This window comes from Tiliqua scincoides, chromosome 3, assembly GCF_035046505.1.
Source record: "Tiliqua scincoides isolate rTilSci1 chromosome 3, rTilSci1.hap2, whole genome shotgun sequence".
NCBI lineage: Eukaryota > Metazoa > Chordata > Lepidosauria > Squamata > Scincidae > Tiliqua > Tiliqua scincoides.
In genome coordinates, this window is record NC_089823.1 from 126,743,787 (window position 1) to 126,756,116 (window position 12,330).

Below are 12,330 nucleotides of genomic sequence, written 5' to 3' on the forward strand. Positions count from 1 at the left end.
GCCGCTGGAACCAACCGTGTTGGCCTCTGCCTTTCCATTGGACCATTTCAGCGACGTGGAGAGGGGGGATTTGCTGCATGGGTAACAGCCTATCCTCCATACCTACTTTACCCAGGCTTTGCGCACTGGAGAGGACACTCTGTTCCAGAACCACCATTCAGAGCGTGACACCATAGTCTTCCGAGACTGAAGGTTGCCAACAACAAGCTATAGGAAAATTGTCATTGTTTCTGCTTCATGTCCAGGAAAAGTGTCATGTGTGTCCTGTCCCCCAACAACGACTCAGCAGGTGGAGAGAGAGAGAAAATGAGCAAGCAGTTTAGATCTATCTATCTATCTATATCAATATCAATATCGATATCGATATAGATATATAACTATAGATATCTATAGATAGAGAGAGAGAGAGAGAGAGAACTATCTATCTATCTATCTATCTATCTATCTATCTATCTATCTATCTATCTATCTATCTATCTATCTATAAATATATACTCGTATATCGTAACTTTACTAACTGTGAGTGCCGACACAGTCACAGAGTGTTGTTTTTTTTTAAACCAAATTCCTGAAACGCCTCCTCCATCAATCTTAGCACAGGCACAAATTTCGGGAACCAGGCTGACCATTGCTTAAGTGTTTTGACAAAGACCTCAGAGCTTTTGGCATTCTAAATAACTTGAACAAATAAATAAGTATGCAGTTTACCCCATGGCGGCCATTCAACAGGGGCCTCCTGTAGCCCGTGATCAACTCTCTTGTTTAATGAAACGGTGTGGCAACAGCAGTCCTGCATCCTGCATTTCCAGCTTTGCTGAGTGCCTGCCTGAATCTCATCATGTATGATTGTCCACATGCTGAGAGTGAGGAGGTCAACCGTCTCTCATCAGCTGTGGTCACTTGAGAAATTCCATGAGTGCTTAAAGGAAGACCTGGGATGGAAAGAGGGCTGAGCATGGAGGAGAGAGGAAATCAGGCAGGGCAGGATTGGAATTAGAAAAAAAACAGCACAGGAACCCTCTTGCTTTGTGGCAAAAAGTCAGGGATATTGCCCTTTTTAAAAAAAAAAAACTTCCCTTGAAATGGAAAAAGAATAACAGAAAGTGGCATGTGTCCTTACCACAGCAACTGTGGAAATTATTATTTTTGCCTAACAGCCCATCCAAATTTCCACTAAAATCAATGTGAATCCTCCTCTGCTTTTCCCTCCACTGATTTTGTTGTGGTGAGAAGGTTTCTTCAATTGCTGTACCAGCAAATCAAGTTCATGATACACCATGAAGCCGACACATTTTTTGAACTTCCAGTATTGGAAATATCTAGTAATTTAGATTCACTTCCCATCATTTCCATACTTTTCTCCCCACTGTTCTGTGTGATTCTCTTCTGTTTCTATCCCCCTGGGTCCAGACACCATTCCTTCTTTGCTGGGGATAGTTGGCTGGGGCTCCCAGATCTCAGCCGCCAAGTCCTGGCAGAGCACTTTAGGCAACAACTCCATCCTCTTTCTGGCTTTCCCCCTTCCATCTTCCACTCTCTCCTTAGGCTTTCCTTTTCTCCTGCCACTGGTTGGCCTGTACTCTTTCCATTTCCCACTCATGTGCCAACTTCTGGCATGTTCTCTCCTTTTGTGTCCATTGTGATGCTCCTCCCATCCCAGTTTCATTCTCCACAAATTCCTTCCAGCTTTTCTGATCCTTAGCTTTCCCCCAGCTTTTTGTCCTAGGGCTGGGGTCGGCAACCCGTGGCTCTAGAGCCGCAAGCGGCTCTTTCAGCCCTCTGCTGCGGCTCTAGAGTCCGGGTGAAAGTGACGGCACTCGCTGTTCCTGGATCACGGCCATTTTGTGGAGGCGGAGAGCCCGTGCAGCGAAGGAGAAGCGCCTCAGACGGAAGAGACTCGCAGGTGGGGAGGGACGGGCGGAGAGCCCAGCTGGAGGGTGGCTCGTCACTCCCTGCCCCGGCCGTGGCATCCCCCCTCCCTCCACTGATTGCCACGGAGCCTCGAGGACTTGCCCAGCCCAGCAGAACTCCTCTCTCAGGAGAAGGAGGGCACCAGCCTGTGTGGGTCTACTCAGAAGGAAGTCCCACTGTGTTCCAAAGGGCTTACTCCCAGGAAAGTGTGCAGGATCGCAGCCTGAGGCGGAGAGGTTGGCGGCAATCCTGGCCGCTGGGGTTGCAATCCTATCTGCATTTTCCTGGGAGTAAGTTCCATTGATTACAATCCCCATTGACTCCAATGGGACTTACTTCTGAGTAGACAGGCATGGGACTGGGCTCTCACAGCCCAATCCTATATGCACTTTCCTGGGAGTAAGCCTCACTGACTCCAATGGAACTTACTTCTGTGTAGACATGCATGGGGCTGGGCGCTCGGTCGCTTGCAAAGCCGCCAGCACGGGACAGCGACGTCGCAGCCCCCCCCGCAGAAGAGGCTCCCCTACCCCCGCACACGTGTGTGTGCGGGGGACGATCTGAGGAAGGACCCCCAGCACCCGCCCAAGCACCCCCCCTGCTTCAGGCTGCCCCGCACAGCTCCAACCTGCTGTCCCCAACCCTCCGCCCTCACCTGTGATGGGGGCAGCGCTGGGCAGTTCGAGGAGCGCCAGGAGGCAGAGGGGCAGCGGCAGGACTCCCTCCGGGACCCCCATCCTCCGCTCGGTTGGGCTGCAGACCAGAGATGCGTGTCCAGCAGAACTGCCCCCATCACTGGCCGAGGGATGCTGCCCCACCTGGGCCACAGCCAGAGGCAGCAGGGGAGAGGCAGAGAGCAGCGGGGACAAGGGCAGCCTCCATGGGCAAGAAGAGCCTCTCCTCTCCTTCCAGCCCAGCGCCCGCGGAGTGCGGCGCTCAGGCCCCTTCAGGCGGGATCCTCGACGGGGCGTTCGAGGTCTGCCTGCAACAGCTCGCCCACCTCCCCTCCAGGCTGAGTGCTGCGCCCCCCTCCAGCTACGCCACTGCATGTGAGTGCCCTTGGCAGGGGCGTCTGTGTGCCTGGGTGGTCCAAAGGCTGTGCTTTCTGAGGCAGCACCTGCCATAAACAGGCACCAAGTCGTGGTTGGGACAGTGATCAGAACATGCAGCCTTCCTGGGTTTCTGCACCAGTATACCCAGTGGTACCACCAGTGGTGCTTGAGGGGTGTCTGGTGGGATTAAAAAATGCAACACACTATAGTTTTTTTTATACGTAGCATAAAGGTAAAAAAAAAACTATATATGCAGTGTTATCTTTATTTTAGATGTCAAAAGGGTTTTGTGGCTCCCAAGGTTTTCTTTTCTCTGGAAAACGGGTCCAATTGGCTCTTTGAATGTTTAAGGTTGCCGACCCCTGTCCTAGGGCATATGCTTCTGGCTATCTCCTCCTCCCTCTGCTGAAATGGTTGCCTCTGTATTGTCTGTGCAAGGTCTTTCCTTTCTCTTTTCCCCTCTGTCATTCTTGACCGTACTCCTTCCGCACACTATCTGCTGCCTTTCTTTGATCATTCCCACACCATTCTCCTCCCTTCTAGTCTCTCTGTTCTCTTCCTGCTGCTCCACTCTCCTTCTTCCTGGCTTGCTCTGCAACAAGAAAGAAAAGAGCAAGCATGCTCAGGTTGTGAAAGCTGAGGGTGGGGCTGCTTCTTTGCCTTCCTGCAAATGTTGGCACCTTTTCAGCAGCACTTCTGCCAAGGGCATCTGCCGAGGGATCAGCAGCTGGGAGGTGAAGAAGATGGCACCGCTGGGGGAGCCCAATTATCACAAAGAGTTTTTTGGGCCGTATCCAGTCCGCAGGTCATATGTTTGACACCCGTTGTCTAGGTCCTGTACTACCAACAATATGTACATTACATATTTATAAACTGTAAGCAAAGTATTTTTCATCAAAATCTTCTTACTGCCTCTTCTCCTGTTTTATTATTAGACACAAACTAGAAGTGGTTGATGGGTTGATCGGAAGAAGGAGCTTTCAGCCAAATCTCTGCTTTAACTTACAGTATATCCACAGAACTTTTCCCAACAAAATTTATCAGCAAAACATCTCTGTCTTCTGTCATGGAGTCTTAACTAAAGGGATGATTCAGTCCTTCCCTGGGTGAAGCAATAGAGGTTTTCAGCACATACTACAGTCTTGTCTTGGTGCACAGGACAAAGCCAACTACATGGGAGTCTCCGTGGACAAAATCAGTTCTTCCCACATGAAAGAATGGATCTGGAGATGGGGGTGGAGTATCTTCAAAGCCTGTCATCTTAACAAATTCAGGCCTTTTTCAAATGCTTTGCATCTATCCATGCATTTTGGTTGAACAGATAGCTTCTGTCATAAAACACTTTCCATCCATGCCACTGCTGGAAATGTATCATTCATGCCATCTTTAACCATAATTTATTTCAGATAGTCAAGCAAATATGTGGATATAACCAAATATGCTGAATGTTGTTTCAACTACTTAGAAGAAAACAAAATAGCATTAAATGTAGTAAAATTGTACTATATTTGATGTTTCTAGGCAATTCTTTGAAGCTGCTACTTCTGTCTTTATCAATTATCCGTTTCTACAAGTAAATTAATTTCCCCAGTTGAGCATCTCTGTGTGTGCAGTACAGAAAATCCAGCATGCATAATGGGGCTTTTCCATTCCCTTTTCCTGCTCTTCTTTTTGGTGTACTTCTTTGTTAAAGTAAAAAGAAGGTAGACAGTTGTCTTTCAGACAAGAGAGGTGTTGTAAGGGGCTCAAATCAGAATACTCTGTGCCACTCAGCTTTAAAAAAAAATCATTCTTAATCAGTCTGAAATTCAATACACATAACCCTTAAAGCAGGGGTGCCCAAACCCCAGCCTGGAGGCCATTTGTAGCCCTTGGGGATTCCCAATCTGGCCCTCAGGGAGCAATCAGTCTCCAATGAGCCTCTGGCCCTCCAAAGACTTGCTGGAGCCCACACTGGCCCGACACAACTGCTCTCAGTGTGAGGGCGACTGTTCGACTTCTTGTGTGAGCAGTGGGCCAAGGGCTCCATCCACTGCTGGCTGTTTCACGTCTGCGAAGCAGCAGCGGCAGTGAAGAAAAGGCTGGTCTTGCTTTGTACCCTCATTCATTCATATAAGTTCCACTTCTAATATAATCATTTATGTAAATCTATTCAAATTTGAAATGTAAATTAATTCTTTTTCCTAGCCCCTGACACAGTGTCAGAGATGATGTGGCCCTCCTGTCAAAACGTTTGGACACCCCTGCCTTAAAGGTTAAGGGCTACAATCCAAAAAGTCAATGTAGCTGGGATAATGTTTTGATACAAATGTTTAGTGCATGTGCTTTTCAGTAATATGAGTCTCAAGGGGCATAATATTTTGTTTGCAATTTCCAGAGCTCATCCATGCTGACTGTAAGCAAATACTCAGACCCACACTGAATTTCTAGCTTTGCACTATATGCTTTTGTGTCATAGATTTTTGAACATTGTTTTGGAAACATCCACATATGTAATATATCCATTCCACTTCCTGAAAAATCTCCATACGAAGAAAATCTCTGTGCTAGTAACAATAATATTAAAATGGAGCCAAGTCTGTAATGTATTCAGTTGCCATAATACTGTATTGTTTATTTAATGATGGTTTTCTCCTGGCTGTGCTCTCTCCTATTTTGTGGCTGAAACATTTCCAACATAATTAAACATCTTCCACAGTGTAATCACTCCTACATCTGCCTGTTCTCTTTGGAAGTTTACGCACCAGTAAAAATTAAGTCCATATTTATCTACATAAATAAAAATAATTATAATTAAATGTTACTTTTCAGAAGCATTGCTTTTTAATCAAATTGTTTTTATCTCAATTGTAGTAGTTGGTCAGCCCCATCCTTGCTCCCAGTCACAAAAATTACCATAGATACTCGCCTATAAGGCAAAAATTTCTTCCCAGAAAAGCAGCCTGAATCATTGCCCTGCCTTATCTCCGGGGCAGGCAAGCAGCAAGGGTGGGGGGGGGAGGCAAGTGAGCCAGCCAATCACTATTGTGGGAGAGAGAGAGGGAGGGAGCAAGTGATCTTCTGCTGAAGGGAGGCTGTGCAGGCTGGGGCTGCTGCTGAGTGTTCGAAGCTGCCTGCAGCTGTGGTGCGGGTGTGCTCCACATGCTCCTTCAGGCTGTTGCCCAGCTGCAGAAGCTCCAAGCACAGGGCAGGACAATTGCCACCGTAGCCATCAGCAGCCCCCCTCGCTCAGCACCAGCGCCCACAGAGGCATCTCTGGAGCAGCACCCAAGACAGAGCAGGAGACAATGAACTGTGTGTGGGAGGGGGCATCTTAGCGAGGGAGAAGCAGTCATCTGAAACAGCTGAGTCCATCTCCTCTTTCCTTCGTGTTCCCCCCTTCCCACTGTATTTAAACTTCAAGCACTCCATTGGAAAGCCCAAATTCCTAACCCCCTTCCCATCTCCCCACAGATGAAGTTGGACAGGGTGGGGAAGGGGGGAGAGTGATCTTTTTAAAGAGAGAGGGGGGGGGCAGCCTGCAGAAGGCTGTACCTTTTTTTGTCAAGGCATTGAAAGGGTTAAGTCCATCTCCTCTTCTTGTTTTTGCCCCCTCCCCCTTATTGAATCCAAACTTTAAACTCTCTGTTGCGAAGCTGAGGCTTGCTAGCCCCTCTCCCCATAATCATTCACCACTGATGAAGTTGTACTGGGGGGGGAGAGGAAGAGTTAACTTTTATAAAAGGAAACGTTTGTGTGTGAGAGGGAGAGAGCACTTAAAACAGTTAAGGCTACAATCCTAGCCTCACTTTCATGGGAGTAAGCCCCACTAACTTAAGGGACTTGCTTCTGAGTAGGCATGCCTAGGATTGGGCTCCTAGTCTATTCCCTCCTCTTGCTTTCCTCTCCACCTCTCCCCTTACTGTATACAGTCACACTTCAGTCTCTCCTTTGCAAAACTTTTGCAAACCTCCTTGCTAACCTCATTTCCCCCTATCCTCACCAATGAAGTTGGACTGGAGGGGAAAAGTCCCTGCATTTGTGTATGGGGGGGGGCAATCTGTGAGAAAGAGAGAAGCAATCTCCCTGTGCGTGTGTGTCCTTTTCACTGGAAGAGTCCTGGAGACCTTGCAGAGATGCAAAACACAGGAAAAGCAGAGAGTAGAATTTAAAGTAGAATTATTCTGCAGCAACAGGTATTTTAGCCAGAGATCTTAGCTGCATGCTGGCAGGAGCTAGGAAGCACTTGCAACAGCTGCTTATGTAGTAAGCTTTTAGGAGAGCATGCTTGCTTCTGCAGGAACTCCACACGAGGCCCAGAGGCGCCGCTGCCCTTCCTCCACAGAGGGTCTATTTCCAAGTAAATCAGGTGCAACTATGTGCAGCTGCACTTGCTCAGTCATTCCTTGTTGCTTGTCTCTCTACTGTGAACTGAATTGCACACTCCCAGTTGTGTGTTGTATGGAGAGCCTTTGGCTTAAGGCACCAGGCACTTTAAAGGAGGATTTCATTAATGGGTCTTCTGGTATGCTGTTTCCAGTGTACTTAGAGCCCAATCCTAGGCTTGTCTACTCAGAAGTAAGTCCCATTAAAGAAAATGAGACTTACTCCCAGGAAAGTGTGGATGGGATTGTGGCCTTACTCTGATAGTGTTTACAAATGGTTGTTGAGAAAACAACTTTAAAAATTAGTGAATAAAAATGTATCTTATGATCTATGAGATAGATCATAGTTTTTAATAAATTAGAGACTATTTTTAATACTGTTTTTGCTATACTATGTATATTATTATTATTATTATTGTTATTATTGTTATTATTATTATTAACAGTATTTATATACCGCTTTTCAACTAAAAGTTCACAAAGCGGTTTACAGAGAAAAATCAAATAACTAAATGGCGCATTTATTTAAAATGGTTTAAATAACTAAACTAAATCAAAAAACTAAATGTTTTGTATACATAGTATAGCAAAAACAGTATTAAAAATAGTGTATGTATGTATGTATGTATGTATACATACTATGTATGTATAGATGTATACATACTATGTATATACACTGTGTTTTTAATAAATTAGTGACTGTACAGTTCTTAGGTAACAATTACTGGGAGGTTATTTTTCAAGATCTGGCCTCGGGTAAAATCAGACAAAATTATAGTCAGACACCTCCCTAAGTTAAACCCCGGACTTATCTGAGGGTCATAGCAAATTCCATGATTTTGGGCTCAAAACCTGCCCTCATCTTATCTGTGAGTTCGACTTATAGGCGAGTATCTATGGTATTTGCAGTTGGGGAGCCATAGATAAATATTGATGACTATATCAGTGCAAAACCCAGAATACTAAACCTGAGGTTTTTGTTAGTTCAGGGTCTCAGGTTTGGTTTCTTTTAACACCAGATAAAGGTTCTTGGCTAGGAGGGCTGGGAAGGTCTTTTCCTGGGGACCATGGAGAGCCACTGCCAGCCAAAATACAAAGCCCTGGACTAGAAGGACCAATGCTTCAGAATGTGTATTTCTGGCTGTAATTGATTTGTGGAAAATTGTTTAAGGTTGGGTGTGAGAGAAGAGGCACAAAATCTAGAGTGGACACTCATTGAGCAGAATGTCCTACAGTCAATCCATGGGCTTTGATCTGCACAGTGCTGCCTCTCTTCCTAATGGGCAATATGTTTATATTACCTATATACTTGAGTATAAATAGAAAAATTTATGCCGTAAAACTAACCCTGAAAATATGGTCAACTTATACATGGGTCAATATGGGATGAGGCTTCTGGGAGCAGCTGCTTGGTGAGGTGGGGGTGGGACTGGACTGAGAAGCAGGAAGCTGGGGGGTGAGGAAAAAAGGGGCAATTTTATTTACCACCTGTTTGTGGTATTTGTACGGTGTAGTATTTGTTCGGTGGCAGCAACAGAAAGCAAACAGAAAAAAACAGTAGCCATTTTAGCTTCTTCTCCAAACAGGAAGAGAAGTGAAGGCCCTTATGAGAATTGTCATCTGTATGATGGCTGCAGCTATGGAAGTGCAGCACTGAACTCCTCACAAAGCCCACAACTTGCATAAGCATCTTCATTTTCCTTCCTGTTTGGCAAAGAATGTAAAATGGCTCCTTTTTTCTTTTGGGCTTTTTGCCACAGCCTCAGAACAATTCCTGGTCAGTTGTTTTCAAATAAATTCACACACCCCTAAGTTTCACCCTTGACTTATCTGAGGGTCATAGAAAATCCTATGATTTTGGCTCAAAGCCTGGGCTTGACTTATCTGTGAGATTGACTTATACTTGAATGTCTACGGTATATCCCTTTGGCTCCGCTGCTGCAATCTCCAATTCATACTGTGCTTTAATTACTGTACTATTTAGCATGACTGCGTATTCCATTGTATGCACTTGCAGTTTTTAATCTTTAGAACTTTTTATAAAATGTAAAAATCGCACCTTAATTTAAATTCATGTTCTAAATTAGGGTGTTCATTTCATATTGGATCTTCATTTCTCTCCTCTTTCCCCCTCCACAACATCTTAGGCATTCGTTTTTGAAGCAATAACAATATAAGAACTTAAAAGACCTTTGTGTGCATACACTTTGTGATTAAAATTGCACCAAATACTGACTGTGGGTTTCACAATGGGCTTTTCAGTATTTTTCTCATTTCCTGCATCTTTAATTCTGATATAACATCTACAGTGACTGGAATTTATATTTGATATGACTGTTAGCGCAATCCTACGCTTGTCCACTCAGTTGTATGTCCCATTGTGTTCACTTGAAGAACTGTGGAAATTCTGCCACCACCCCCATTGCTACTCTCGCTGGCCACGTCCTTCTTCGGTTTAGAAGCAGTGGAGCTGTGGAGATGATGGTAGCAGTGGCACCTCTCTTCTTAGGCAGGGAACAGGAACGGGATTGATAATAATAATAATAATAATAATAATAATAATAACTTTATTTCTACCCCGCCTTTCTCCCCGAAGGGACTCAAGGCGGCTTACAACATATTAAAAACAATTTAAAAACAAATAAAAACATATTAACACATACTAAAAACAGCAGTCAGAGTAAAAATAGGTAAAAAGAGCATAGAGCAGCAGCAAGTCATAAAAGAATCAGGCCTGTAAAAAAAAATATTAAAAGATGTTAAAAAATGTTAAAAGGCCAAGAACTCAGAAGGCCTGTTTAAACAGAAGGGTCTTCAGGCCTTGCCGAAAGGTCTCAAGAGAGGGAGCCATTCTTAAGTCAAGGGGAAGGGAGTTCCATAGCGTTGGTGCCACTACTGAGAAGGCCCTATTTCTTGCAGCCGCCCCACGTACCTCCCTAGGCGGCGGCACTTGTAAAAAGGCCTTCTCTGATGACCTGAGAGGGCGAGCCGGATTGTACGGGATTGATGCTGCCACTATCTCCTCCTTCCCCTCTCCCCCCCCCCGTGATGCTAAAGGCAGACCCTCTCCCAGCATGCCTGTTTCCTCCGCCTTGCTCTATGTTTTGAAACAAAGTGGCAAAGCAGAGCTGGAAAAAGGAAGCCAGGAGACACAGGAATGGGTCAATATTTCCTCTGCCTTCCTCATTCTGACCCACTTTGCTTCTCTGGTTCAAAACACAAGGCAACAGAGTGAGAAGTGAGAGGTAAGCAGGCAGATGGGACCTAGGTGAAGCTGAAGTGCCCAATGGACTTAGGGTGCTTCCTGTGTCAGGGCTGGCCAACTGTGATAATAATTTTAAAAATGTATTTATGTACATTCGGCAGAAAAGGATGCAAATACTTTATAATACAAAATACATTCTTAGCATCACTTGAACAAATGCCCACAAATGGTGTGTCACTAAGGTATGTGCACTAGCTCAGAATAGCACAAGATGGCAGTGCTGAGTTCACTAGAGGCATGCAACACAATGCAGAACTCAGTTGAGACATCCTGAATTGGGTCCAATGTATCTGTTCATAATTCTGGAATAAAGTTCTTGCAACACACTGGAGTAATGATGTGGGTTGCCACATTCCACTAATGAAGTATTCCCCATTTGAGGGCCAATTCAAATATTATGAGCCTCATAGGCCCCTGAAAAAAATGGTAAACATCTTACAAATACTGCTGTTCCCATTTAAAGTACTGTCACATGAAATCATTTTCTGCATATGTTTTTGTGTGACGAATTTGAAGTGCCTTCTAAGTGTTTGACCAATTGGCAAAAGATTCTGTTAAGTACAGAGTTCAACATGCTTTCCCCAGCACCCTGCAAAAGGCTGGGAAAAATTCAACAGTGTTTTTCAGCTGGTACAATTCAGACACATGATAGTCAGGAGCCAGCAACTGACAGCCCTTGGGCCAACTCTAGCTTGCCAGAAGCTGCTTATCCCATCTGTCCAATTTATGCAGCGTAGGTGAATTAGGGATATGGATGATCAATATTAGAGAATGACAATGAGAATTGGCAACAGGTAAGCTGGGGAGGATGAAGCTTTGGTTTACCAGGATTTTATGGTTATAGAAAATTATGGACCTCCCTAAATATTTTTTTAAAGAAAGCTCCTGGAGCCACTTCTCTTCTGGGTTCTCAACCTGAATCTGGCTCATCCTCTGGTAACTTGGCACTCCTCCAGAATTTAGGGCAGGATTGAGTGCATTCTAACAAAAACTGGGCTTATTTTCAAAGGAGACTTTGTGGCAATCTTTTACATAGTTCAGCAACTATGCTGGATGCGGATGCAGGATGCGGGCCTGCAGAAGCTTTTTATCATGCCCTCAGGCTGTCAGCTCCTGAGCAGTGCTGAGGTGTTACTGCTGTAAGGACAGCCCACATGAAAATTGAAATATGATCAAGATTTGTGTATTTTCTCTTCTGTCATTTGTAGCTAATGGGTTCCTATGTGAGTAAAAGTGCTTATTTTTGGTTGTGACCTGTAATGACATCATTTCCTACCTAATGACATCACTTCCGGCCCTCAGCATGCACCATGAATGCTGTTCGGCCCTTGGTATGAAATGAGTTTGACACCTCTGTCCTAGAGGAAAAGCAAGAAAAGTCACTTGATGATTGACTGTTTTTTCCTGGTAATGTTCAGGGTCATCACAAGGAGAGTATTTCACAATCTCAGAAGATTACTGCTGAACCAAAACTGTTTTACCACTTCTAACAAATGGCCATCTCATCCTAAGACTTTTGTGCTCACCTCTTAAAGTACATATGAGACAGTGGTAGTCTCATAGGTACCTGGCCTGGAACCACAAGGTGCCCGATGCCAGTCTGTCCAGTCATTCCTTCACTGTCACTAGTCCCTAGCTTGCCAGAGTTCTGCTTTCCACAAAACTTTAAGGGAATAGGGACACTTCTCTTCTGGATTCTCAACCCGAATCTGGCTCATCCTCTGGTAACTTGGCACTC

The 12,330-nt window shown here is 44.9% G+C and overlaps 1 protein-coding gene across 1 annotated transcript in view; it reads left to right on the forward strand.

Moving 5' to 3' along the window:
* The window catches only part of AKAP11 (A-kinase anchoring protein 11), a 78,427-nt gene extending 72,747 nt beyond the window's left edge, over positions 1 to 5,680 (forward strand). Inside the window, exon 12 of the mRNA XM_066619783.1 lies at positions 3,899 to 5,680. Within this exon, the coding sequence (XP_066475880.1) occupies positions 3,899 to 3,919 (21 nt within the window). The 3' untranslated portion in view covers positions 3,920 to 5,680. The remainder of the gene's footprint in view (positions 1 to 3,898) is intronic.
* The last annotated feature ends 6,650 nt before the right edge of the window (positions 5,681 to 12,330 follow it).